The 27508-nt window shown below is 55.3% G+C and overlaps 1 protein-coding gene across 3 annotated transcripts in view; it reads right to left on the reverse strand.

The window, feature by feature from the left end:
• Positions 1-3324: 3324 nt before the first annotated feature.
• MROH2A (maestro heat like repeat family member 2A) overlaps positions 3325-27508 on the reverse strand; it is a 44638-nt gene continuing 20454 nt past the window's right edge. For 2 of the 3 annotated variants that reach the window (XM_078450760.2, XM_078450759.2), the window contains exons 20-43: positions 24230-24349; positions 23840-23962; positions 22679-22831; positions 21413-21535; positions 20400-20479; positions 18846-18954; positions 17947-18042; positions 15316-15420; positions 14511-14634; positions 13818-13936; positions 12813-12965; positions 12254-12408; positions 10128-10287; positions 9855-10048; positions 9371-9508; positions 9159-9273; positions 7708-7854; positions 7377-7559; positions 6767-6922; positions 6115-6303; positions 5206-5337; positions 4456-4558; positions 4133-4198; positions 3325-3550 (exon numbers count right to left, since the gene is read on the reverse strand). In XM_078450760.2, coding sequence (XP_078306886.2) covers positions 3429-3550; positions 4133-4198; positions 4456-4558; positions 5206-5337; positions 6115-6303; positions 6767-6922; positions 7377-7559; positions 7708-7854; positions 9159-9273; positions 9371-9508; positions 9855-10048; positions 10128-10287; positions 12254-12408; positions 12813-12965; positions 13818-13936; positions 14511-14634; positions 15316-15420; positions 17947-18042; positions 18846-18954; positions 20400-20479; positions 21413-21535; positions 22679-22831; positions 23840-23962; positions 24230-24349 — 3165 coding nt within the window. In that variant the 3' untranslated portion in view covers positions 3325-3428. The remainder of the gene's footprint in view (positions 3551-4132; positions 4199-4455; positions 4559-5205; positions 5338-6114; positions 6304-6766; positions 6923-7376; positions 7560-7707; positions 7855-9158; positions 9274-9370; positions 9509-9854; positions 10049-10127; positions 10288-12253; positions 12409-12812; positions 12966-13817; positions 13937-14510; positions 14635-15315; positions 15421-17946; positions 18043-18845; positions 18955-20399; positions 20480-21412; positions 21536-22678; positions 22832-23839; positions 23963-24229; positions 24350-27508) is intronic. The other variant, XM_078450761.2, reaches the window with a different exon arrangement.

Raw genomic sequence — 27508 nt, forward strand, 5'->3', positions numbered from 1 at the left:
CAGCCAGTGTGCCAGCCCAAGTATTGCCATGTGTTGTGGATTTCTTGCTTTAAATACGAAGTCAGAGGGGCGCCTGGGTGGCTCAGTCAGTGAAGCGTCCCACTTCGGCTCAGGTCATGATCTCACAGTCTGAGTTCGAGCCCCACGTCGGGCTCTGTGCTGACGGCTGGGAGCCCGGAGCCCGCTTCGGATCCTGTGTCTCCCTCTCTCTCTGCCCCTCCCCGCCCCACACTCTGCCTCTCTCTGTCTCTGAAAAATGAATAAGCCTTAAAAAAATTTTTTTAAATACAAAGTCAGAAATGTTAAATTTTGCACACCTTTCCTTCCCGTCCCCTTCTCCTGATACTGATATGTGCCCCTTTCCGCCTACACCTTCATGCTGGGACCACATTACCCGAGCGTAGGAATTAGCTCAGGCCGCCTTAACAGAATCCCACTGACCAGGGACCTTACACAGCAGAAACTTACTTCCCACGGTTCTGGAGGCTGGGAGTCAGAGATCCGGGCCCCCGGACAGTCTGCTCTGCTGAGGGCCCTCGGCCCGGTGTCTCTTCTTAAAAGGGCACTAATCCCTTCGTGCAGACCCCACCCTGGTGACCTCCTCTAAACCGAATCACCTCCTGGAGGCCCCACCTCAGATTCCATCACACTGGGGTTAGGACCTCCATATGTGGATTTGGGGGTTCACGTTCGGTCCAGAGCCGTGGGAACCAGAAGGGCTGTGCCGCTCGCAGCGGAGAACATTCCGAGAGCCTTACCCCTCACGGGCAGCTCACTCTTCTCGGCACAGGCTGGCAAGGGGCTGCTGGCCCAGGCACCAACAAGGCTGGGGTGGCCCCTGCAGTTCCAGACCTTTCCCTTGTGTTCCTAAGAAGAGCACAACCCACTCTCTGCTCTTTGTCGGGAAAAAATACCCTTAGCCAAAACGTGCCTTGCCCGTACCACCGCCCCCTCCAAGCCCCGCCCCCCCACGCCTCCCGCCTCATCCCTAGTAGGCCTGTGCTGTTGTCTCTGGCCAGGCCAGGCCCGGCTGCCGCAGAGACTGGGAAACCGGGGGTTTGATTATCATCTACAGGAAGAAGGCAAGGGGGAAGAGATTGGGCATGGGTCTTAGCTAATTATTATTTTTTTTTTGAGAGAGAGAGAATCTCAAGCAGGTTCCATGCCCAGCACAGAGCCCGACACGGGGCTCGATCTCACGAACCATGAGATCACGACCTAAGCCGAAGTCAAGAGTTGGACGCTTAATCGACTGAGCCACCCAGGTGCCAGGGGTCTTAGCTAATTTATGTGATCTGTCAATGAAGGACCCCATAGGCTATATGTGGGGTGGTCTGTGTCTTCAACGTGCACACAGTTTAGTACTGCTCGCATTCTGCAACTTGGTTTCACAAGAGGTGTTTGCACTTGATGGGAGGTGATAGGTGCGGGTGTCTCCTATCTCAAGAGTTCAGGTGGCTGGTTTCCCCACCCCCTTCCTGCTGGATGTCTAAGGACACACGCACAGCCGTGATGCGTGCGTGCGTGGGCTCACCTGTGGCTTACGTCTAGAGGTCGTGGACAGGTATTTTCAGCTTCCCTAATTATTGCCAAATCGCTTTCCCAAACGGTTATTTCAGTTTGCGCTCTGGCGATAGGAGAGGTCCCACCTCCCACATTATTGCCACCAGTCAGTGCCACTTGGGGGGTGTGAGACGTATCGCAGTTTGCATTTCAGGGGTCCTGGCTTTCCAAGCGTCCCCTCAGGCCTCTCTTGTTAACTGGCTTTGTTTCTTACCGATGTAGGATATGTTCTGGATGCCCGTCCAATTATATGAACCAATCTCGTTTATATAAACTGCAAGTGATTTGTCATTTAACACAAATCTATCTGTGATTTGTCATTTAACTTTATGGCATTTTATTGCCCAGAAGTTACATGTTAACAGAATCGGATAGCTTAATCCTTTATTTTTTTCTGGCCTTTGCTGTTACCTTTTAAAGAAAACCTACTCTCAGGATAAAAAATACTCTATCGGTGGGGCACCTGGCTGGTACAGTCGGTGGAGCATGTGACTCTTGATCTCAGGGTTGTGAGTTCGAGCCCCACATTGGGTGTAGAGTTTACTTAAAAATAAAATCCTTTGGGGGCACCTGGGTGGCTCAGTCGGTTAGGCGTCCGACTTCGGCTCAGGTCATGATCTCGCGGTTCATGAGTTCGAGCCCCGCGTCGGGCTCTGTGCTGACGGCTCAGAGCCTGGAGCCTGCTTCCGATTCTGCGGCTCCTCTCTCTGCTCCACCCCCACTCACACTCTGTCTCTCTCAAAAATAAAACATTAAAAAAAAAATTTTTTTAAGAAAATATTTTTAAAAAACACTCTATTGTCTTGCATCTTTGCGTTCCAAATTTAGGCCTATAAGCCGTCTGGAAATGTTCTGCACAGGCATGAAGGGGATTGAAGACTGTTGTCCACACCTGTGGCCCTTTCCTCCGTGCCTGTAGTGAATGGCTTGTCTGTTCCCGCCTGTGTCTGAAAATACCCTCACTATCCCACGGGAGCCACAAAACAGTGGGGAAACCAGTGGGGTCCCGGGAAGCCTGTGGCACAGCGACGATGATGCTTTGCGCTGTCCAGCAGCCCCCTCCCACCGAGGGGCCCGGGGTGGCGACTGCCTTTGAGAGTCCCACCGTTACCTGCTCAGGAGGCAACCACAGACTACTCTGTTGACGGCCTAAGTGCAGGGAACCTTCCCTGCCCGCCTCCCCTGTCCCCTGCCTGTTGCTTGGACATGACCTTCATTTATTTCCCCTTCTTGCCCCTCAACCGGGTTCTGTTCCAGGCTTTGCCGGGTCCCTGCCCCAGCCTGTCCCATCCGGCCCCACGATGGGAAGAGTGAGGACAGGCCTGGTGTTGTGTCGCTTCCTGGAGACATCCCCCATCGTCCCCAGGCTGGTGGGCACTCCCCCCTCCCACCCACCCCTGCGCCACTGGGGCACTTCCACCCTCCTTCTTCGGATGTGTATCACAGTCCCCGGCAGAGATGCCTCTTTTCCCTTCAAGGGTGGGGTCCTGGGGGGCAGGGGCCAGACGGCCGCCTGCCTCCCCTCACTTCCCGGCACAGCAACTGGCAGGGGACACACCATCAGCATGGGGGGCACAAACGTGGATTCAGACCCTCACACGATCCAGGGAAAGCGGAAGTAAAACGACCCCATTGGAAGTAAATCCTCCCTTTGCCCCACTGCCTGGGCTCGGGGACGTTGTCAGCTTCCAAGTCAGGAATCCGTACTCCAAACGGCAATGGAGGCTTATTTTCCAAGGGAAGGAAAGAAAGGGACACTGATTATTTTAGAACGATGCTTTTCGTACAAACTAAATTAAAAAGTGGCTTGCACGGCTGTGGTTCGGCACTCTGAAGAGGCAGCCTGCGCTTTGCGTTCGGACCATCTAGCAAATTCCTTCGGGAGAAGCCAAAAGCTGGTGCTGACAGCAAGTATCCAAGACTTTGAGGGTCTCCAGGGCTGCCCTCCGGACCCCAGGATCCAAGTCCAACTGCAGCTCCTGGAGAGCTGAGAGTGGGCACAAACAGGAGAGTCGGGACCCCGCTCGGCCGTGCCCTCTGCCACGGGCAGTGGAGCTGGTAGGAGGTCCCAAAGCCGCTTGTGCGGCTAGGGGCTCACACGGGCTGCAGAAGCAGAACCTTTGTACTTGAAATCAGAAGACGGCAGGGGATCTGCGTCTACACACACACACACACACACACACACTATCTCAGCCTTCTGTTACTTCTCTGGGACAGAAAGATCGCCCACAGAACTCGCATGCGGTGTAGACCAGTTGAGGGATTCAGGGTGGAAACATCTCGTAGACATTCGTGATGGGGAGGCGGGCAGAAGGCCCAACGAACGAGCGAAAGGCCTCCCGGGTCAAATCGTTTTCTTCCAGAAAGCCCCCTGCAGGCTCGTCCATCTCTGTGCACCCTGATTGCACGCCCCCGTCCCTCAACCCCGCCAAAAACAAAAACAAAAAAAAGAAAAGAAAAGAAAAAAACAAAAAGACAACAAAGGGTGTGCTGGCTCTTCCCCAGGCGCTTTCTCTAAGTTCCCCGAATGAGGTCGAGGACTCCGTAGAATTGGGTCTTCTCTACTTACAATTCCGCAGTGCCGGAAAGTCCAGTTTCTTCAGGTGATGTGCAGGCATCTGCTGCATAATAATTCCTAAAACGAGAGCCAGCGAGATGCTCATCACACAAATATTAGGCCAGTGGGAGATTCCGTTTGACCTTAGGAGGTATCTGTTTAGGATTCCGCTGAAGATGCCTAGCTGAGAATCAGGCAGGTGTGCAGCTGGGTGTGACAGGACACGTGCCGGGGGACTTCCGCCTGAGTCTGGCCCCTCCTCGGCCACCTCCCGCTCCAGGCCTGGGTGTGGCCCTCAAGGTCCCTCCTGCATCCGGAGACACCTGCTCACTCACCTGCCAGGTCGCAGGCAGCAGTTCTGATCCTTGGCAAGTTACTATTAACGTAGGTCATCGTTTCTAGCAAGAAGCTATAGAGAACAGCAGGCTTTTTCTGAGTCTGCAAATAGACACAGGATGGACAGAGCCATGGAGGATGAGGCCTTAGAGATGGGCTGCTCACAGAGCGGGTTCCCATCTGTCTGATGCGGGAGGGTCTGCCCAGAGAGGGCAAGTGCACATCCCAGCATCGCACAGCGAATTATTAGCTGGGCAACTTAGGGACTTTCAGCCCCCTGTTACCTTCTGTCTGACCCAGAGAGGAGATCACATTGGCCTTTAGACTCTGCGGCTGTCCCATACCATAGCCACTGGCCACACGTGGCCCTTGAGCACTTGAAACATGACTGGTCTGAATTAAGTGCCAGGTGCCTCCTGCATTTTGAAGACAGTACCCCCCAAACTGGAACATACCCCGTTAATAATTGGCACATCGATTGCATGTTGACATGACAATGGTTTGGATCCACTGGGTCAGATAAAATCTATGATTGTTTGGTTTCCCCTCTTTCTCTTCTCTTAACATGGCTACTAGAAAACGTGGGGGTATGCGGCTTGCGTTCTCTCTCTGTCGGACCGCGCTGGCCTTGACGCTTCACGCCCGGAAGGTGAGCACATGGTCACGGGAGAGAGGTCTATGGCAGCCGTGACCCAGAGCCCCAGGCCCCGGGCGGCCCTCCAACAGGCCCACGCCCTCAGCCTCCTCACCGGGATGGAGCACAGCATCATCTGGAAAACAGTCATCTCCTCGGCCGCACTGGTGTTACTTCGGCCCGGGCTGTTCTCCAGGGCCTTCCAGCCCCAGAAGTGCACACACTGAAACATGGTGGTCTTGCAGGCCTGGAGGGGCACAGGGCGGGGGATGGCAGGGAGGGCGCCAGGCAGACCGAGGGGGTTCCCACGGTCTGGGGGTAGGGGTGGGGATGGCAGGGCTGGCGTTCCGTCGAGAAGCCAGGGGGCAGCCCCGGGGAAGTGTACCTGCGACCGGAGCCCCGCCAGCTACGCAGCCCTCTTGTCCCTCAGTCAGCAACCTCTGTGCCCTCAGCAGCCCTGCCCAGGACCTGCCCCTCTGGGAGATTGGGGTCAGGGGCCTGGCAGGGACAGATAGGACCGGGGTGAGCTTTCTCACTCCCAGACCTTCCCTGAGCACTGCAGCAACCGGGCCCCCCGGCCTCCGGCCTCCGGCAGGGTTAGTTCACGGGAGGATAGGCTAGGAGACTGGGCAGGGGAGTGTGGAGAGGGGTTGGGGTACCTATTCGCCAGGGACACGCGTGGCAACCGTGTGCCTGGAACCAGCCCAAGCCTTTGCCTCCCTTGTGGCCTCCCCAGCCCCCACCCCTCTTTGCCGTTCTTTCATTAAACCCTCTCGGCCACCTTCCCAGGCGTTCCTTCCCTGAGGCTCACCCCGTGGGACAGCTGCTGATACAAGGTGAAAGAACAGTGGGAGCCACTGATGGATTTGTGAGGAGAGAGTCTCTGAGGGCTGAGAACTCATGGGCTGGGTCACCAGAGTCCCCGAGGCCGAGCAGGAGTCAGGAGTGCCCCACAGGATGCCCCTCAGCAACCCATAGGTGCCGCCAGCCCACCCCACCCCGCGTGGACACCCGCAACGCTCACCAGGGCGGGACTCCTGGGCCCCCGGAACTGGAGACTGAGGCAGTAGTGGAGCGTGAGCTGCTGAGTGCCCCACAGCTCTCGGGGAGGGGACAGAACTGCCCCTAATCTCAGCCCCCTCTCCCTGGCCCCCTGCCCCAGTCCACACAGGAAGACGTGTGGAGAGAGAAGGCAGAGGTCAGGGTCACGGGCCTGCACGGGGTGAGGGGAGGCGGTCGGACAGGCAGGAGCTGTGGGTCTCCCCTGCCCTCCCCACGCCCGAACTGGCGGAAGAACCGGGCCCCCCGAGAGGGAGGGGAAACGGGCCACTGAGGAGGGATTTAAGGTAAGTCTGGAGCGTGAGCGGGTCATAACACCCAAGGGTGATGATGGCAAGCTGTGGAATCCGCTGGAAGGAAAAGGAGGCTGGGCAGAGGGTGCCTGCAGGCCGTGACTGGGGGAGAAGACCGCCGGGCCGTGTTCCCCACAGCGCCGAGATGCCTCAGTAGGCCGGTTGGCGGGTCAGCCGGCCGGACCCCCTCCCCAGCCCCACGTGAGGAACGGGGCCGACCAAGAGGGACGTGGGCAGAGGCTGAGCCCGCAGACCCGCCTACGTTCTCCTTCGGGGACCAGAGGTCCCCACACTCTGGGCCACAAAGAGGAGGGCGCGTCTCACCTGGGCTGCCTCGGAGCAGGGGTCCCGGCAGTGCAGCATGAGGGGAATCCAGGCTTTTTTCACTTCCTCCTTGAAGAAGTGTTTCTTAGAGATCCTGACCAGCTTTGCCAGCTTCCCAAACAGGACGAAGGCTTTTAAACGCAGCAGCTCACTCTCCTGTGGTCGACATGTACAGACGAGTCCTGAAATTCAGGACACAAGAAGCCCAACGAAACCCCAGCCACCTGCCTCTCCGTGGACCCTTTGGGCTGCCTCGGCCCCCGCAAAGTCTTCTGGATCATTCCCTCAGGATGGAGGCCCTCCGCCCGCCACCACCCAGGTGCCCGGAGAGCTTCTGCAGGCTGCGAGGCATTAGGAGGAGAGGCTCACACCCTACGCGCAGGGGAGGGGTCCCACGAGTCCTAGAACAAGAGGTTTTGTTTTCCTTTTGTGGGACCCCAGGATCGGCTAACGGATGCATGGGCACCAAGTCAGACCTGAGGCCCCTCCTGTCCCAGAGCACGTCTTTTGTCCTTTCTTACGGGGATAAGAGGTGCTCGCCCGTGTGTGTGGGCACGTGGGAAGCCCCCAGCGAGGGCCGGGACCGAGTAAGGCCACGATCTAGACTCACGTTGTCGAAGAAGGCCCTACACCGCTCGGAGATGATGCCGAACGAGGACCCCACGTCGCCCTCCCGGAGCTCAGCCAGGATCTTGGCCAGGGCCTCCATGCCCTCGGAGGTCACGCTGGTGACCACGGGCTCCCGCAGGGAGCCCAGGAACTTCTCCAGTAACAGCTTCCGGTACTGCCTCACCTGGGGTGCGGGTGGGGGAGGGGGCCACGGGGAGCTTCAGTCCCCACCTGGTTCACCTCCCCCATCGGCCAGAACACGCCAGCCCCGGGCCCTCAGCCCCCCCAGGCCCTGCACCCTGGGCCCCTGAGCTCAGGGTCGGGCGCAGGACCTTCTTGGGGGCACCCAGGGCCATGTTGCCCAGGGCACGCAGGGAGAGCACCCTCAAGGCCTCGTCCTCCTGGTCCACGCCCTTCTCCAGCATCAACACCGTGGGCTTCAGCAGCTTCTCCTGGTACAGAACTGGGTCGCCCATGAACTAGAAGAGAGAACTTTCTACAGTCACCGCCCATATAGGCCCCTTTCTCAGCCTCGGGATGGGACGTGTGATTAGACCCAGTGCACAGAATGGTCTCTGCAAAGAGGAGAGGATTCGGAGCCCCAGCTCCCCCGGACCAGCTCTGGGCTCCTCCGCCGGCAGGCTGGGGCCCCCGGCAAGTCACTTAACTCCTCTGAGCCTCCGTGGCCTCGCCTGTAAGAAGGGGCTGACACCAGTACCTGCCTCACAGGATGGTCAGGAGGCTTCATGGAGAAATACACGGGAAAAACCTCGTACGTTGTGACCTTACGTTCATTCAGTTACCCTGACAAAGCAGCCACCGTGTCCAAGAGCCGTGCCTGCTGGGCCTGGACAGGAGTGCACGAGGAGCGTGAACTTCACTCATCCGGGAGTCCGAGAGTCACAAGGGGCCCAGCGCTCAAAATGCCAGGACTCCGGCCAACGGGGATCCCTCTGACGTGTGTGTGCACGCGCACACGTACACACACATGAATGTGTTTTCGATAAACCTAAAGGGGCGCCTGGGTGGTTTAGTCGGTTTAGCGTCCAACTGTGGCTCAGGTCATGATCTCAGGGTTCGTGAGGTCAAGCCCCGCGTCGGGCTCCGTGCTGACGGCTCGGAGCCCGGAGCCTGCTTCGGGTTCTGTGTCTCCCTCTCGCTCTGCCCCTCCCCCACCTCTCAAAAATAAACACTAAAAAATTTTTTAAAAATAAACCTAAAGAAAACGAAACACCGAATTGGTGACTCCAAAATGGGAAATGTGCTATCCAGCCTTTTACAGAAAAAGGTTGCCAGTGCTGCCCTAGGTGATGTTGGGCTCCTAAAAGCATGTTGGGCATCATGCAGCCAGCACAATTTCTCCTAAAAGTTTTCTGGCCAATTCCCTCAGGCCCCCGAAAGTGCCCCAACTGCACAGAAGGGGAACTGGGCCCCAGCGGCCATCCCACCCTTCCCCGGTCTTCCTGCCTGGCAAAGCCCCGCTGATCCCTCGAGACCTTCCTGCGAGGCCTCCCCCAGCACCATCGACCCTGGAGAGAGCTGAGGTGCCCTCATCCGGGCCCCTGGGTGTTGCCGGCCCTCAGCACAGCACGCCTCACTTAGATGCGCACCCCGGATCGTGTGACGAACCGGTGAACGAACACATCCCCTGCGGGGTGGGGCAGTCTCCGCCCCCTGACTCAGATGCCCCTCAGAGCCTGGGCTCTTGCCCCAGAGAGGAGCTGGGGGGGCACCCCCCAGCCCCCACCCCAGCCCACCCAGCCCTCCGCGCCCTGAGCCTCACTTCCACGCAGACCGCCGTGCTGCTGATGCGACAGCTGAGGACATCCGAGTCCATGCCCCTGAGCACCAGCTCTGACAGCCGCTGCCTGTAGCCCTCCATGTTCCGCATGCAGAACCTGCAGGGGGGACAGGGCCAGGGGGCCGGGAGGGCTGCTCGGCCGCTGCCCTGTGGAGCTGGTCCTACTGCCCGGCACGGGGAGCCCGGATGCCCACCTGGCCAGCAGGCCCGCGCCCTGCAGGAACGTGGAGCTAGTCTCCAGGAGGCTCCACACGCCCTGCTCCTCCAGCGTGCGGACCAGCTGCTCGCTGCTGAGTCTTCTGAACAGAAGCTGCATGGACTTGATCGTGATCCTGGAGGAAGGCGGGGCTACGTCTCGACAAAGCTTCCCCCGGGCGCCCCCAGGCACTGAACCCGGCTCAGAGAAGAGGGCGTCCCCCTGTCCGCCGGGCCGAGCTCAAGGGGCTAAGGGCGATCACGTGGCAGAGTGGGTCCTCGAACAGCGAAAACCACACCGTGCCGGACTCGTGTGAGGGAGGGTTGTGGGATCTGCTTCCGGAAGCTTCTCCCCATCAGGAGAGGACAACAAGGCCTCTTGGTGGAGGTGACTCTTGGGATCCGTGACTTCCCAGAGGCGGCGTCCAGCTCGGGCCCACGGCTTTGCCCGCCATACCCACCCACCCCCGCCCTCGAGAGCACCTCTGCAGATTGATCTCCTCGGGCAGGGTCCCCATGTGGACGAGTCTCCACGTCTTGAGGACGGGCGACACAGCCTCTGGCCCCTGGCTGCCGCTGAGCTGCAGCAGGAGGGTGTAGATGAGGTCGGGGAAGAGGTCCGGGACCCTGTCGTCCATATCCATCTTCTGGATGAGGAGGTGAATGGTGCACAGGGTCTGCAGAGACAAGGGCTGAGGCGTCAGGGCTCCTACTCTGAGCCCCCAAGGAGCCCCGGGGCCCGCCCCTGTGACTCACCATCAGAGGGTCCACCGCGGCCAGGCGCCAGATGTCAGCTTTGGAGGTGGCATTGGCCCTGGGGGTGAACCTCGCCTGCAGCCGGCCCATCAGCCCATGGAGCATCGTTCGGGCAAAGGGCACGTTCTCGGCCACGGCCAGCCACACCTCCGTCAGGTGGCTAACCAAAGACAAGAGACGAGGACTGTGGGTCTCCCGCCTCGTACCCTGGCAGCTAAGAGCCCCTTTGGACCCTCAGGCGAGCCCCTGAGTAGGGGTCAGACTCCGGAGGCTGAACATCAGGGAGGTGGAGTGAGCTGCCTAAAGGTTGCATAACTAGAACCCAGGTCCGTGACTCCACACGCTGCTATCTTTCTCTGCCACGCCCTCCCCCTCGCCCCGGGAAACTGCGGCCCCACCACTAGGTGACCTTAGAGGCACCTGCCAGGCCTCCTCTCCGATGATTTTATAGGTACGTCCAGCAACAGCTGCCAAGGACCCAATCTGTCGGGTCCTAAGCAGCTTGCAGATGGCACGGCGCCTCCTGCTCCCAACACGCCTTTGAGGACGATGTTTTCATCTCCATAGCGCACAGAAGGGGGCAGGAGGCCTGCAGAGGCCAAGTAGCCTGCCAGACTGCATTTGAAGCAGCTCCCCGCCCCCCAAGTCCAAGCCTGTGGCTCTGCCGAGAAGGGAAGGTCCCCAGGATAGTGTTAACGGGCCGGGTGTGCACAGGTTCAGGGGACCGAGGGCCTGGGGGGGGGCTCTAAAAGGGCTAAAGCGGCAAGTCCGCCAAGATCCAACGGAACAAGGAGAGGCGGACACGGCCTGTGTGAATCCACAAAGCCAATCACACGCGTGCGGGAGGTGGGCTTGGGAGGGCACACGACCCGGTGCCCGGTGGCGGGAACAGAACGGAGGCGTGGGCACGTGGGCTCATCAGCAACCACTTCTCATAAAGGAGACATCGGGGTGTAAGGAGACAAGAAAGCAGGACCTCACCCTACGACGGCAAGAAACAACCGCGTGAGCCTCAGGGACGACCTGGGTTCCGGAAAATCTCAGCCTGGCCGCCACCCCGTGAGACCCTGAACACAGTCCCCAGCTCTGCCGTCCCCAGATTCTTGACCGTGGAAACTGAGATAATAACAGGGGTTGTTCTGAGCTTCCAAGGTGGGGACAGTTTGTTACACAGCGATAGCTCACCAGTATAGCGAAAGCCAGCGTGACCCGGGCCGCCGAGATCGCCGGCCCGACGGAGGCCACACAGGGGCCTGCACTGCACGACCCCCGCACTCGGCACTGCTCCGAAAGCCACCGCCCCCATCAAATCAAGCAATCCGCACTGCCCTCCGCCCACAGCACAACCAGGCCTGCCTTTCGCCTGGGCCAGCCCTTGAGGTTCTGGATCTGAGGCCTCTCTGTTCATGTGACAGCTTGCTGGGTGACACCTGTCCCCTCTCCCTCCACAACGGTCTCCAGGCCTGTCTTTGCTCTGCAGCCTTGGCTGCTCTGGGGGCAGCTCCCACCCCTTTCTGGGTTGTGCCCAGGGAACCCCGGTACCATCGCAAACACACGCCCCCGGTCGGGTGAGATGCTGCCAGCTGCCTGTGTGACACGGTGACAGAGACACGGGGACTCAGCAGTCCATGAGAATAACACCGGGAAGCAGGGGGTCACGAGGCCACCTGAGGGGCATGAGGTCCTGCCGGGTCATCCGTTGGGCACCTGGACATCCCCTCTCAGGGCAGCACTTGGAAGGACAGAGGGACAGGGTGGAGCCCCTCTGAGGCCCGCCCGGGCCTTGGTGGCCACGTCCTCAGGTGTGTCCTAGAGCGGCCCAAACTCAGAGGGCGCCCAGAGTTCTGTTCTCCACAGAGAAGGAAAGGGCTGCCGTGGGCAGGGTCCAGAGGGGACGCCTGAGAAACTGCGGGGTCTGGACTCCAGCTCCGTAGGACGGACCTGTAACCCTGGGGCTCTAAGTCCATGGTCCTCAGAGGCCACGCCTCCCGCAGGAGGGGCAGGGAGAGCGTCTGACCCAGCCCAGGGTCAGACATGGCACCACTCAAGGCCCCGTCCTGAGATACGTCGGTGGTGGCGAGGCGGGCATGGCCCGGGGGCTGTGGCTCCCTGTCCGGGGCGCCCACCTCTCCATGGGCAGGGGCTGCCTCAGGAGCGATGTGAGGACCGTCTCCTGGTGGTAGTGCGCCAGCAGGAGGATGCCCTCGATGAGGAGACGCCGCACTTCCGGGTGGTCCGCCACGGGCAGGTGGACCAAGATGGCACCCAGGATCTCAGCCACCTGGGGAGGGGCGGGGCATCACCGGCACAGCCTGGGCCCCCCCGGCGTCTGCCCTCCCCCACCGCACACCCCTCCTCCAGGGACTCTCGCCCAACTGGACAGCGGGCAGGTCAAACCACCAGCTCATCTTTTGGTCTCTTCCTGGAATTTATCATGTCTTCTATGTAGGGGTCAGTATGCTCGGGGAGGGAGAGCCACGGGCGTCTGGCCCACTGGCCACTTACTAACCGGGCTACCTTCAGCATGTCTCTTTCTCGTTCTAGAACTCTACTGTCTCCTCCTCTTTACAACCAAGGGTTTGGGGAGGCCTTCTAAGAGAGTGCGGCCGGGCCCTTACGTGTCCCTCTAGCCTAGGCACCCCGGGCAGCCCCAGGCCTCAGGTGGCCCAGCCACAGCTCTGCTACCTTGTCCTCTAGCTCCTTGGTCCGCCTCTGGAGGAAGGTGCCTATCCAGGTGACGGAGGCCTTGTCATGCCACAGGTCCATGGCCCCGATGTTCTCACAAAGCTTCTGGATGAGCGAGACCACCTCGTCACAGTTAAACTGCATGCAAACCACCTAGGACCAGAGCACAGCCCTCCTGGGGTTCAACAACCAAGTTTCAGGCCAACGTCCTGCCCCCACTTGTCATCGCCGACACCCCCCTCTTCCCCCCCCCGACACCGCAGCCCCAGCCCAGGCCCCGGCCATCTCTCAAAACATCGCCAGGGCCTCCTACCCGTCTCCCTGCCCGGCATCTCACCGGCCCCCTCACCAGCCCTCTCGGGATGTTACTCCCCCACCTCAAAGATTCACAGCTCAGCCCAGCTTTCACAGACTTCTTCTGGCAGGTTCCCCAACCTCTCCCACACCTCACCTAGCCGACGCCGCCCACCCCACCCGAACTCTGCTCAGGAAGCTTCACCCGAATGTTGCCCATGTTTCCTTCCCTCAAGCTGTGCCCTGAGCCCTGGCACCCCGTGACTTCATCCTGCCTCCCCCCACAGGCCCCCTGCTCCAGAAAGCCACCTCGGCCCCCTGAGGTGGAAGTGACCCCGCCCCTCTGCAGCTCTGAGAGTTTGGGGGTCTAGTGTGCCCATGGGCCAACACCGCTGTGCGGGATCCCGAGTTTAATTCTTCCTGGGGCCCCTCCACCCTCAGTGCAGCACATCATAGGCATGGAGACGAGGTAGGTGGGGACTGTGGGACTGTTAAGTACCTATTACGTGCCAGGCATCACAGCGGGGAACTTACATATCGCACACCGTTTAGATACAGAGGGCGTGGGTTGGACCAAAAGCCATGGGGACTGTGATCCCCTGGAGGAGGATGAAGCCTGTGTGGCCAGGCTGAGCAAGGTCCCAGGCCTCAGACATGGTCCGGGCACTGCAGTCCAGCCCAGGAGCCCACACGACCCTCCCAGCGTGTCACCTTGGCGATTCTGGAAGATGCACTGAAAATCTCCTCCATGTCCAAGCCCTGGAGATCCTCCTTACATTTTGCAAGCTTCAATTCCTCGGAAGGGCCCCACAAAGAGCAGGTCTGGCTTGCTGCGGGGAACACAATTTTAGACACGATCGGAAGGACAAAGGACCCACCCACAGGCCACGTCAAAATGGCTTCCTGCCCTGGCCCATGGGGTTGGGGTTAGGGGCTCCCTGGCTCTGAGGGCCTGGACCACCGTCCGGCATCTGAACATCCCATCTCTTCTTGCCTTTGCTTTCATTGTCCTGTCTCCCCACACCGCCTCTGCACACAGCTCAAATGCCTGCTTTCTGGGAGGCCACCAGCTAGTGAGCCAGAAGCAGAGTCTTCCCTTCTGAAGGTCACCACCCCGCATGTGCCCCTGAGGTCATGTCTGGCCGCTTCTGCTGTGTCCTTGGTATCTTTGAGCTGTCGTTTTCCCAGTGAGGCCCCTTAATACCCAGGACATGCCCTCGGTGAGTTGTGCCAAACCAGGGAGCCTCTCCCTCCAGAAACTTCCATGGCCTCTCAGCAAGCTCTGCATCCCCTCCATTACCTCTGCTGGTCACCCTTGTTTATCTATACAGAGAGGCCATGCTCCCCTAGGATAGCCCCACAGCTGACACCCCTCCCAGCCTCGATGTCCTCATGTCTCCGTACCATGAAGATCCAGCAGGCTGGACAGGACATCCATCGAGGCCATGCGGGTTCTTGTGTGTGAGTCACAGGTGCGAGGGGCAATGAGTCCAACCAGCGTGCCAAACTGCCCCAGCTTCAGGGGGATCTGAGGGACAGGAGACCTCAAGGCTCACACCCTCTGTCCATCCATGCACACCAGGGGCTGCCCAGGGGTGGCATAACGGGCAACCAGAGAGGGTGAGCCCTGCTCGAAGGTACCCCAGCGGGGCCCCTGGAGGCAGAGCAGCCAGGATGCGAGGGTTCTGGCTCAGGACCTGCCCCTCCGGCTGCAGGCCCAGGCTCTATATCAGGGCACTTGCCTTGTTCCTGTAACTAAAACCTGGGTTCAAATGTGAACTCCCCCCCCCCCCCCCCGCCACCCCACCAACCTAGCTGTGTGGCCTGGGCAGGCTGCTTAGCCTGGTGCCCTCGTGTTCCTCATCTAACGGAGCCTCCTGTTTCAGGGGATGTTGTGAGAATTATGTCAGAAAATCCAAGCGATGCCTTCTGCACGGCGTCTGGCCTCAAACCTAGCATGAGGGTAGGCCCCAGCCTTGCTTTCGCAAGTTCGAGCCCGGCGTCAGGCTCCATGCTGACAGTGCAGAGCCCGCTTGGGATTCTCCCTCTCCCTCTCTCTCTCTCTGCCCCTCCTGCACTCTCTCTGTCTTTCTCAAAATAAATAAATAAACTTAAAAAATAAAGTGTTCCCTCTTCTCAGGGATCAAGACGGGAACTTTGCTGTGGGTGCCAGAGCAGCAGGCTGGGGGATCAGTGCCCCGGGACTCACGCAGACACCGACGCTCTGCACGTGGATCTGCAGGAGATGGAGATGGAGGTTCATGGCCTTCTCCCGCTCCCCTTCTCTCTCCGACAAGATCCACTTTTCCAGGAGCTGTGGGTAGAGCCCAGAACACAGAAGGGGACATTAAAATCCCAAGGCCAGCCTTTCCCAGCTGGCTATTGCCCGCCTCGTCTCTCCCACTCAAGACTCTGACTTCCAGAGGTGTTGGGTGGTTCTGGATACTTCTGCCTCTCCTTCCGGGCACCCCTGCAAGGGAGATGCGGCCGTGGACAGAGAGTCCACAGTCCCCAGGTATCCTCACCAAGATGGCGCCCGGCTGATGTGTTCGGCCTCGTTCCAAATGTTTGCCTGCAGGTGAAGGAGGCGGGATCGTCGCCCACCTTGCACCCCAGGGACTTAATGTTCACACATGCAGTAGCAGTAGCAGTGCATGAGGCCAAACTACTACAACTCGGAGGAGAAATACATCGATGGTGAGATTCAGAGACCTCAGTACCTCTTTCCTAGAAACTGAGGAACAAGAAGATGGAAAATCTGGAAGGAAAGAGAAAACTTGAACAACACTACCAACCAGCTTGGTCTAACTGATGTTTAGGAACACTCCACCCAACACAATATACAGGTGCACACAGAGCCCTCACCAAGATAGACCATACTGTGCAACAAAATAAGTCTCGGTTGATTTAAAAGGATTTGGGGCACCTGGATGGCTCCGTGGGTTGAGCAACTGACTTCGGCTCAGGTCATGATCTCGCAGTCAGTGGGTTCGAGTCCCACCTCTGGCTCTGTGCTGACAGCTCAGAGCCTGGAGCCTGCCTCGGATTCTGTGTCTCCCTCTCTCTCTGACCCTGCCCCACTCACCCTCTGTCTCTCTCTCTCTCTCTCAAAAATAAATAAACATAAAAAAAAATTTTAAAGGATTCAAATTATACAAAGTATGTCTTCAGACCACAACGGATTTAAATTAGGAATCAAAAACAGGAAGATCTCTGGAAAGTCTTCCAACATTTGGGAAGTTCTAAATAACCCCTGGGTCAAAGAAAAAATTAAAAGAGAAATTAAAATGTATTTTTAACTGAAACAAATGGGAACACAACGTATGAATATTTGTAAAATGCAGCAACAAAGAACAAAGTCAGTGCCTCATACTATCTGATCTTGTTCATAAGACTTATTACAACTAACATTACAGTAATCAAGATAGGATGACATTGGTGTAAAGACAGACAAATACATCAATGGAGCAGAACAGGTACCAGATACAGACCCACACATACATGGCCAATTGATTTTTGACAAAGATGCAAAGATAATTCAATGGACAAGTCTTTCCAACAAATGGTTCTGGAACAACTGGTTATCTGTGTGTTTGACAAACTATTTTTTTAATGTTTATTTACTTGTTTTTAGAAAGAGCATGCATGCATGTGAGCGCAAGCAGGGGAGGGACAGAGAGAGACGGGGAGAGAGAGAGAGAGAGACAGAGACAGAGAGAGAGAGAGAGAGAGAGAGAGAGAGAGAGAATCCCAAGCAGGCTCCATGCAGAGTTTGACTTGGGGCTTGATCTCATAATGCCATGAGATCATGACCTGAGCTGAAATCAAGAGTCAGACACTTAGCCGACTGAGCCACCCAGAGGCCCCCAAACAAATTTTGATCCATACCTCACACCATATACAAAACCTAACTCCAAATGTTTCATAGACTTAATTATAAAACTGGAAACTACAAACTTCTAAAAGAAAGTCTTTGTGAGCTTAGGTTAGGCACAGACTTCTTAGATATAACACCAAAACCATGATCCATTAAAGAAAACAAATGATAAATTAGATTTCATCAACATTTTAAAGCTTCTGTTCTTCAAAAGACACTATGAAATCAATGAAAAATACATCACAGACTGGGGGGAAATATGTGTAAATCACATATCTTATAAGGACTTGCTTTCAGAATATATAAAACCTCTGAAAACTCAATAAGAAAGCAAACAACCCAATTTAAAAAAAAAACAAGCCAATGCCCTTCAAAAATGCCAATATTATGAAAGATAAAGAAAGACTGAGGAATTTTTCCAGATTAAAGGAGATTAAAGAGACATGGCAGCTAAACACATTGGGTAATCCCGCTTAGAGCCTAGATGGGGGAAACACCTATTGGGGATACTATTGGGACAATTTGTGAAATTTCAGTATTGGCCATCGATTAGAATACAGCATGGTATCATCAACATCAAACCTCATGATTTTTATCATTGTACCATTGTTATATAAGAGGGCATTCTTGTCCTTGATGTTTGCAAGTAACTCTCCATGGTTCAAAAAGTGTGTGTGTGTGTGTGTGTGTGTGTGTGTGTGTGTACAACAAGAAAGATAAGGGAAGAGAAAGAGAGATAAAGAAAATGTGACAACTGTTAAGAACTGTGAATCAAGGTGTGAAGGGTATACAGTTCTTTGTACTGTTTTTGCAACTTTTCAGCAAATCTGAAATTTTATCAAAATACAGTTACCGAAACAATTTTTAACACATACCCCTGTTTTCCATAGAACCTAGCCCTCAGACCAGCTTTCTGGGGGGTGTGGCCATCCCTGGCTCTTGGCCCTCCACCAAGGAACTCACGTGCACCATTTCCTGCAGCCCTTTAGGGTCCAGCTGCCTCTGCATGAGGCCCTCCATCAGGTGTTCCAGGGCCTGAAGTGCATTTGCGTACAGGGTCTATGGCCAAGAGAGGAGAGCACTGGGCAGCAATGAGGGAGTGTGCACAGCCACCCACCAGGACTCTGCAAGGACCCGTGCCAGGGCTGGGAAGTATGAAATGATCTGAAAACCACCCCTTTACCTCTGCTTAGACTGGGTTCTTTACACCCAAATTCTCATGTGACACACAAGACCACCTCTGAAGAGGAACCCATTTTCCAAAGGAGGAAACTGAACTCCCAGAATCCAGTTCTTCTGACTCCCCATCCAGGACCAGGACTTTGAGGCAGAAATGGCTACCTGTCCACAAAAGATTTGTCCTCCTTCTCCACCTTGTTGCTGGGAAACAGCCATCCAGTCAGGAACTACATTTCCCAGCACCCCTTGCATCTAGGCATAGCCATGTGACTGAGTTCTGGCCAATGAGAAGCGGGCAGAGTGGCTCATACATCCTCGACACCCTTTCTCGTTCTCTCTTCCTCTACCGGATGTCAGTACCCACGGAGACCTTGGGCCACGCATGGAAGAGAGTGGGGCCTCTGCCAGCCTCGGTTCCTGAATAACTGCACACAGCAGCTCCCTCTCCACCCCCAATGCCGGCTGGACTTGACTTGAGTGTGAAATAAATCTTCTTGTTAAATCATGGAGACTTCAGGGTTTAGCTGTTACAGCAGCTAGCATTACTTTATACTAACTAATAGAGCCTACTGCACTTTGCTGCACTCACAGGTGGTTGAGGATGGTGGGCTCTCGGCACTGCCCAAGTTATTGGAAACTTCTAAGACCTGACCCAGAAAATGAGGTGGCCCAGAGGGACCTACCTGAATGGACTCATTGTCCTCTAGTGGGGGTTGAAGAGAAATGACAGAGTGAATACTGATATCCATCAGTTCATTGTTTTCCTCTGTGGAGTAGAAAGGCTTCAGACTGCTAAGGGAAGAAGAAGTGGACAAGAGGGGTGGTCAGAGGGGGACTGAGACCCAGCCGCCCCACTGCTCAGTCCAGGGCGCAGAGGCATGTCACAGAATGAGGGAGAGACCAGCTTCCTCGGTTGAGGGCGCAGGCATGCGTCCCTCCCCAGGTGCCCTGGCTTCACCCGGTCGCCAGTATCCAGTGACTGTGTCTGCGATCGATGGGGAGACCCGGGGACCCAAGGCCAGCTCTCTTTCTTGTTGCCTGCTCTCAGCCTCTCCCTCTCCTGCTCAGAAATATTCCACTGCTACTCCCTGGCCTTGACCATGGACTCTGCCTCAGAGGCTGGCCCTGGCCCAAGGGCTTTCAAGCGGAATACCTGCACCGGCAGCAGAAACATTACCTTGGTGCTTCTTAGAAATGCAAATTCTCTGGCCCTACCCCAGAGCTACCGAATAAAAACTCTGGAGAGGAGCCCAGCCGGCTGAGCTTTAGTGAATTCTCAGGGGTGGTAGCTGGCTGCCCGATGGGCGCCCTTCTCCTACCCCTTCATCAATAGTTCCCAAGCCTAGGTGCTCACTAGCATTACTTGGAGAAGCTCTGAGGTACCCAAGGGCCACAACCAGGCTCTAGGGATCCTTATTTAAAGGTCTGAGGTGGGGCCAGGATATCGGTATTGTTCACAGGTCCCCAGCTGGCTCTATTGTGCCTCCCTGGTTGGGAGCCGCCATGCCATTTTAACTTTAAACTACTGCCCCCCAAAGGGGTCCTATATTTCACCCTGCCGGGACCTCCAGCTCCTACCCAGATCGTCTTCTTTTGTGTAAGCCCAGGTCAAAAGCCAGATGCCAATGCCTTCTGATCTCCCCTGTTGTATCAACAGAATTGCATCCTGTTCATAGCCCTTTCTTCTTCTGGCTTCAGATTTTTTTTGTTGTTGTTGTTGTTATTGCTGTTCACCCACAAATACTCAGCTCTGACCCATGATTCCTTCTGCATGTGTTCATCTTACCTCCGAGTCCCCAAAGACATGTGTGTGAAATTTATTTCAAATCTGCCTACGTGCTGCCACTTCAGGCAACAGGTGGTTATGAGACTAAACACTGCATCTGCCCCGACGGGTGCAGAATTCCCAGAGACCACCCGGCCACTCTAACCACTGATGTTCCATAACTTCTTCCTCTTCCCTACTTTCCCACCAGTGAATGGACGGCTCCAGGAGGGCAAACCTCAGGTATTATATTACTTTGTATTAACTGCATCAGTACCGTATCAATAAATTAATTCCTTGACCCCACCCAACCCAACTAGATGGCCCAGTGCCCCAGGGCTGCTGCCCGAGACCCCTGCTGCAGAGGCAGGGAGGCAAAGTGGGTGTGGCCCCCCAAGGAACACTGAGGGGTGGTCTTGGACTTTGCCTCTCCCCACGGAGACACCCGGGCCGGAACAGGGGCCCAGCTCACCTCAGGTGCGAGAGGGCCTCTATCGCCATGGTCCGCACAGGAGAAACCAGGCTGTCGGTGGGTTCCGCCTTGATGGTGGCCTGCCCGGCACAGCAGGGCGGTGAATGAGCCACCCAGAGCCCACCAGAGAGGACAGTGAGTGTGGGGGGCTAGTGTCCAAGGCCTGGCACTTTGTGGGGTGTGGACACCCATACCACGTTCGCTCTTTTCAGGATCACGTGGCCTTTTAGCATTTTCGGGGAGGCAACAAAATCTGGTGTGAGAAGCAGGGGGGCTCCAGACAGACCGGAGCTTCTCGCTCAGGCCCGCCACCTGCTCGCCGTGCGTCCCTGGGCAAACTGCCTCCCCCGCCTGAGCCGTCACGTGTAAAACAGTGCCCGGCTAGCGTGAAAGGACACACGGACCGCTGCTGGCCCAGAGCGGGAGCACGCGTGCTCATTTCCTTCTCGGGGCCTCCTGTTCCACCCCACGTCACTTCCCTCGGGCACAGCTTCCAAAGCAGCTGCGGTGCTTTCCAGGGGCCCAGGGCATCGTGAGGGAGTGGGGAGGTCTGGGGCTGAAGGGCTGTGGCTCCCACAACTCTATCAGCCTCTGTCGCGGCTTCTTGCCTTTAGGCAGTTGACATTTTCTAGATCTTACTGAAGTTCTGTGCAAAAAAAAGAGCTTTAAGACCTGCCTGCGGCCGAATCTAGGTCCCCCCTGTGGAGAAACACACGGGGCCACCACGGGGCAGACCCGGGGGCCCTCTGTCTCCCGGCCTTGAACCAGCCGCTTCCGGGCACCACAGGCTCCCTGGCCATCAAACCCTTTGTCAGATAGACAGATATTGTACTCGGAACTCCTACGGTTGGCTGGGAGCGGAACTGAGACGGGGAGGGGCTTCAGTGACCCCCACGGCCCCCTTGTCCCTCAGATGCCCCTGGGGACCCTGAAAACCTCTGAGCGAGGAGAAGCCGGTCAGCAGTCAGACCCCAAAACCACCCGGGAGCAAGGACGCCTCTCACCCGACTTACTATTATAATGCCAGTGAGGCTCATCTTTTGGGCAAATTCAAAGTCCTCCAGCTCCTTGATGTTCCCGATGGCATCGGTGACCTGCACCACACTCTTCAGGAAGGCCATTTTGAGACAGATGTCCTGCGCCCAGACCAAGAAGAAGGAAAGGAGGTAGCACGTCGGGAGTGAGCCCAAAGACTCAGGCTGCCCAAGCCACAGCTCTCATAAGGACCCTGCCACGGCATGAGGGCACTCCTTCCTCTGCGCCAAGTAAGAGGCAGAGTCAAGGGCACCCCGAGAGATGGCAGGCCTCGTTCTGTCCCTCGGCCGCCTTGCCCGAGCTTCTGCCACAAGGCCAGGGTGCCAGCCAGGTGCCGGACAAGGCACAGCGTTCTGAAAACGCCACCTCCCTCAACCCCCCTAAGAACAGCAATGCCGGTCAGCTCACACCATTCACCGGCCAGGGGCACCGTGCCCTGCGTGTCGCCCAAGAGACAGCGTAAGTTGAGATAAAAATCGTTTTCGCCTTTACCGCATGGGCGAGCCTTGAGGACCTGAGGCTGAGTGAGATAAGCCAGCCACAAAAAGGCAAACTGTGTGTGAGATCCCTGTCAAACGCGACGCTTGTGGGTGTCACTTCAGAGAGACGGAGAGTGGGACGGGCGTTGCCAGGGGCTGGGGAGAGGGGACGTGGGCACGTGTTCAGCGGGCCCAGAGTGGCCGTTTTACGGGACAAAGAACTCTGGAGAGGGCTGGTGGACTCGGCTGCACAATGATGTGAATGTACTTAACGCCCCCCAACTGCACACCTTAAAAATGATGACGATGGCAAATTGTCTGTTATGCGTATCTTGCCACAACTTCAGAAACAATAACGAAATAGCTTTTGCTCCCTTCTGTGCTTCCCCCTCCTTGCCATTCCAAGAAAGTAGCGAGCCTCTCTACATCCCTGAAGACCCCACTCCTTGTCTTGGGTCAGATGCCGGGAGGGGAGGGGGCAGAGGCGAGGGCTGAGGGAGAGAGCGAGGCCGGGAAGAGGGGGCACCTGTCCCGTGACTTCCGGGACCCATAACCACCCACTTGGCACTGCGGTGGGGAAGGCTGTCCCCCACCTCCCCCTGGAGCCGAGAACACCCAGTTTGAAAAAATGAGCTTCCCCAAAGCTGGGTGTCAGGTGAGACTCCTGGTGCCTACTTGGGGTGGGGGGCGGGGTGCTCGGATTACAAGGCAGGTGGCTCTCTGCCAGCCCAGCTCTGGGTGGGGGGTGCGGCCTCCCGGGGTTACCTGGCAGCTGCTGGAGAAGTGGTGAATGATCTTAGCGGTGATGGGGGTGTCCACGTGGGTGAGGAGCATCTGGGGATGGCAGTACGAGGCCACGCAGCTGTACATGACCATGAGGGCGCCCTTCACCGTCTCCCGCCTCCAGGGATGGTCCTTCTGCGAGCCCAGCCAGAAGAGGAAGAACACCGGCGGGGGGGGGGGGGGGGGGAGGGGAGGAGAGGGGGTGTCGGGGTTCAATGGCCACCCCAGCTGCATGTGGACAGTCTCCAGTCACATGACCAAAGGAGCCACTGAGTCAGCAGAAGGCGCTTCCACTGATATCTTGAACCGCTCATTCATTCACTCATCCGTTCAACACACCTTACTGAGCTCCTACTCCTTGCCAGGCCCTGCTCTGGGCCAGGGGCTGTCGTGATGCCGGGATGAGGTGCTACAGGCCACTGAACCCACCACGGAGGGCGCGCAGGGCTGCCCGTGCCCTGCCAGGCCTCAGATACGAATCCACATCTCAGATCCCGCTTTGTGGAGAAGCTGGGGCAGGAGCCTGGGATGCTCCTGATTGTCTCCATCCAAACTACCAGACGCCCGGGGCGAGGGTCCTGGGTCAAGGCCAAAGCCTGAGGCATCGGTGACTCTGGATGGTAGCCCACTGGGGCCTCAGCCAACCTGTGACCCTGCGGCAGAGGGGCCCCCTCGAGCGGTCGGCCCATAGGCTGCCTTGGCCTGGCTCCTGGCTTCTCGGCTCAGTGGCCGTCTGCATGCTTTTGGACAAGCTTCAGTGCTCTCTCCTATATGACGGCGGGCATGATCGCCCTGCACCCCAGTGCCATTGACCCGTGGAAAGTACCTACACTGAGTGCTACCTGAGCAGCCTCTTCAGGTCCAGTGGGTGTGGGTGAGGCCTGGGACTCTGAATTCCCATCAGCACCCAGTGCTGCTCTGCGGAGCCCACGGTGGGCTAGCGCTCCTTTGTAATATCTGGGCCCTGAAAGGACGCACCCTGAAAAGCTTTGTTGGGGGGAGGCCTCCGGATCTCAGTCATTTCGGGGACAGGTGATACCGGGGGGAGTTTGCTACTGAGATCTAGCAGGTACCTTGGCTGGTGCTGAAAGCACTGGTCTATGCGACCCCCAGAGACTTGACTGTGGAGCGAGGGTGTCTTACCCGCCAAGCCCCGATCTGCCAGGACTGTTCCGACTCCTGGATCCTCTCCTCAAAGTCATGGAGCACATTCAGCACTGTCTTCACCTGGCCACGGGCACACAGGCCAAAGCACAGAATCACGCCCTGCAGGCAGACACAGCCAGCGGGGATGAGGGCAGCGGGCAGCGGCCAGAGGAGGAGCCCCCCACACGTACACACACACACAAGCACACGCATGGACGCCCCTATGCACACACAGAGACACACACACACACACACACACACACACACACACACCAGTACACATATGCATGCATGCTCATGCACACACAAGCTTTCACGCATGTGCGCATATCCCCGAGGGACCAGAGGGGTCTGGTGGATGGGAGTGGGGCCGCAGGGCACCCTCACCTCCCTGTCAAAGTCGTTGCCATAGTCTGTCTTGTACAGCAGCTCCAGCAGCAATGTCTCTACCTTGTCGGCCTCCAGGCCTGTGGCCAGTGTGAAACCCAGGGCCCGATACAGAAAGCCCTGGAAAGGCACAGGAACAGAGGGAGCTTCGAGCCTCTCTACTCCACCCTCCAGGGGTTACTGCCGTGGAGAGTTCCCTACATAACACTCTAGATTTCTTTCTCTAATGCACAGATATCTATGCATTTCGTACATTCTTTGAAATAAACATCGAGGTTATTCTGGAGCGTCGGACTGTTTGCGGGCAAGAGTATTATAAATAGTGGGGACCAAATTTCCCTCCTATGGAAGTCGAACCAGTTTCAACTCACACTAACCAATCTAAGAACACCGATTTCCCCACATTCCTCTGTCACACAGGACGTTACCAGTGAGAGGCAGACCATCCACGTTTTCTTGCATTTCTTTGATTATTAGCCGTGTTGATCACCTTTGCACATTCTCACGATCCAGTCCCTGAATCTCTGTCTGTATTCTTTCCCCCTGTCTTGTTGGCTCATTTCTCCTGTTTTCTCTTTTATTTGTAAGAGTTTTGTGTGTGTACTTGGAAAAATAACAAAAACAAACATGCATTATTTCATTTAACCCACACAGCATCTCTAGACTGTAAATGCAGTTGCTGTTCGGGGAGATGAAAAACCAGGTGGGGAGGGGTACAACCAGGATATAAAATCAAGCCTGGTCTGGGGCGTCTGGGGCACTCAGTCGGTTAAGCATCTGAATTCGGCTCAGGTCATGATCTCGCAGTCCGTGGGTTCGAGCCCCGGCTTGGGCTCTGTGCCGACAGCTCAGAGCCTGAAGCCTGCGTCAGATTCTGTGTCTCCCTCTCGCTCTGCCCCTCCCCCACTCACGCTCTGTCTGTCTCTCTCAAAAATAAATAAACATTAACAAATTTTTTTAATAAAAAGGATATCTGCCCTTAAATTGACATCAGATAAGACCTTACACCTGCAAATTTATGTTTAGCTATAGAAGACTATCTGTAAGATACACTTGTTTTTTGTTATTTTACATACTCCCCTACAAAGGCTATCTATTTGGATAAACATAATTTTTGGCTGACACCTGTAAAACCTTTTCTCAGACATCTTCATTGAGATATAATCCACATACCATAAAATCAACCCATTTAAGGTTTACAAATTTAATGGTATATTCACAAAGTTGGGTAACTATCATCACAATCTAAATTTAGAACATTTTTGTCACCACCCCCCCCAAAGGAAATCCCTTGCCCGTTAGCATCGCTGGACATTCCCTGCAGCTTCTGGAAACCACAGGTCTACTTTCCATCCCTAAGAAGATGCCTATTCTGGACATTTCAAGTAAACAGGATCATATAATATGTGGTCACTTGCATTCCTTTGCATCTGGCTTCTGTCACTTAGCATAATGTCTTCAAGGGTCATCCTTTCTGTACCATAAATCAGTACTTCATTCCTTTTAATGGATGAACAATATTCCATTGTATGGATAGACCATGTTTTGTTTTTTCTTTCATCCACTAGTGGACATTTGGGTTGCTTCTGTGGTTGGCTGTATGAATCACACTATGAACATTTATGTATAGTTTTTGTGCGGATGTATGTTTCCACTTCTCCTGAGCATGTACAACTAGGAGTAGAATTCCTAGGTCATATGGTAACCCTATATTTAACATTTCAAGGAAATGACAGACAGGTTTTCAGAGCCGCTGCCCCATTTTCCATTCACACCAACAATATTTGAGTGTTCAAATCTCTCCACATTCTTACCAATGCTTCTTGTTGTCTGTCTTTTTTCTTAGAGTCATCCTAGTGGGTGTGAAGTAGTATGTCCTTATGGTTTTGACTTGTGTTTTCCCTAATGGGAATAATCTCGAGCATTTTTTCACGTACTTATTCACTCTGCATGTACCTTCTTTGAAGACATGTCTGTTCATATCATTCGCCCATTTCTAAACTGGCCTGTCTTTTTGTTATTGAGTTATAAGAGTTCTTTCTATATCCTAGATACAAATCCCTTATTAAGAACTTAATCTGAAAATATTTTCTTTCATTCTTGGGGCTGTCTTTGCACTTTCTTGATGGTTTGATTTTCAACATAAGAGTTTTTAGTTCTGATGATGTCCGACTTAATCTATTTTTCTGTCATCACTTGGGCCTTTAGTGTATCTATCTAAGAAGGCCGTGCCCAAAATCAGTTGACAGTAAATAAGGTTTATTTCTACACTCTCGATTCTATTACCTCACTCTGTCTGCCCATCCTTATGCCAGCACTGCATTGTCTTGTTCACTGCAGTGGTGTGTAAGAAGTGTTGAAATTGCAACATTTGAGCCCTCCAGCTTTTGTCTTTCTTTTAATCATAATTATGTTGGCTATTCTGGGCCCCCTGTATTCCCACATGACTTTTAGGAGTAGCTTGTCAATCTCTGAAGAAAGAAAGAAGAAGGAAAGAAGGAAAGAAAGAAAGAAAGAAAGAAAGAAAGAAAGAAAGAAAAGAAAAAAGAAAAAGAAAGAAAGAAAGAAAGAAAGAAAGAAAGAAAAGAGAAAAGAAGAGAAAAGTAAAAGAAAAGAAAAGAGAAGAAAAGAAAAGAAAAGAAAAGAAAAGAAAAGAAAAGAAAAGAAAAGAAAAAAGAAAAGAAAAGCCAGCTGGGTTTATGACAGGAATCACAATGAACACGTAGATAGATTTGGGGAGTGTGCCATCTTAACTATCTCATCTTCCAGGCCATGAACACGGGATCCTCTCTGTTGATTGAGACTTTCTCTGATTTCTCTCAACTATGTTCACAGTTTTGTAAAAACCTTTTTACAACAAAATACACATACGTGGTCATGAGCCAGTAGCTGGATGAGTCGGATGTGTGGAATAACATCCGGCAATCTACCGGTGGGGGTGGGGACAGTTGGGAGTCCAGCTCTAAACCCAGCCTGCCCACTCTTTCTTCCTTTGTCCCCCTCCCGGCCTCATCTTCTTCACAGCCGAGCTAGAATTCAGCCACCCCTTTAGCCTTCCGTGGCTCAATGTCACCCTCACCATTTTCACTATTTCCCAAAACCTGCTCACACATCTCAGCCCTTGCCTGTTGGACTCTGCTAGGAGACCACTTCAGGTGGAAAGTGAAATGAAGGGTGGGGAAGATGGCGACTGGAGAGGAGGCCCCAGCTTCAGCAATGCAGGCTTTTAAAGAAAAACAACACACAGCAAGAAACAAAAACCCACTGACTTAAGCCACC

This window comes from Panthera onca, chromosome C1, assembly GCF_046562875.1.
Source record: "Panthera onca isolate mPanOnc1 chromosome C1, mPanOnc1 haplotype 2, whole genome shotgun sequence".
Taxonomy (NCBI): domain Eukaryota; kingdom Metazoa; phylum Chordata; class Mammalia; order Carnivora; family Felidae; genus Panthera; species Panthera onca.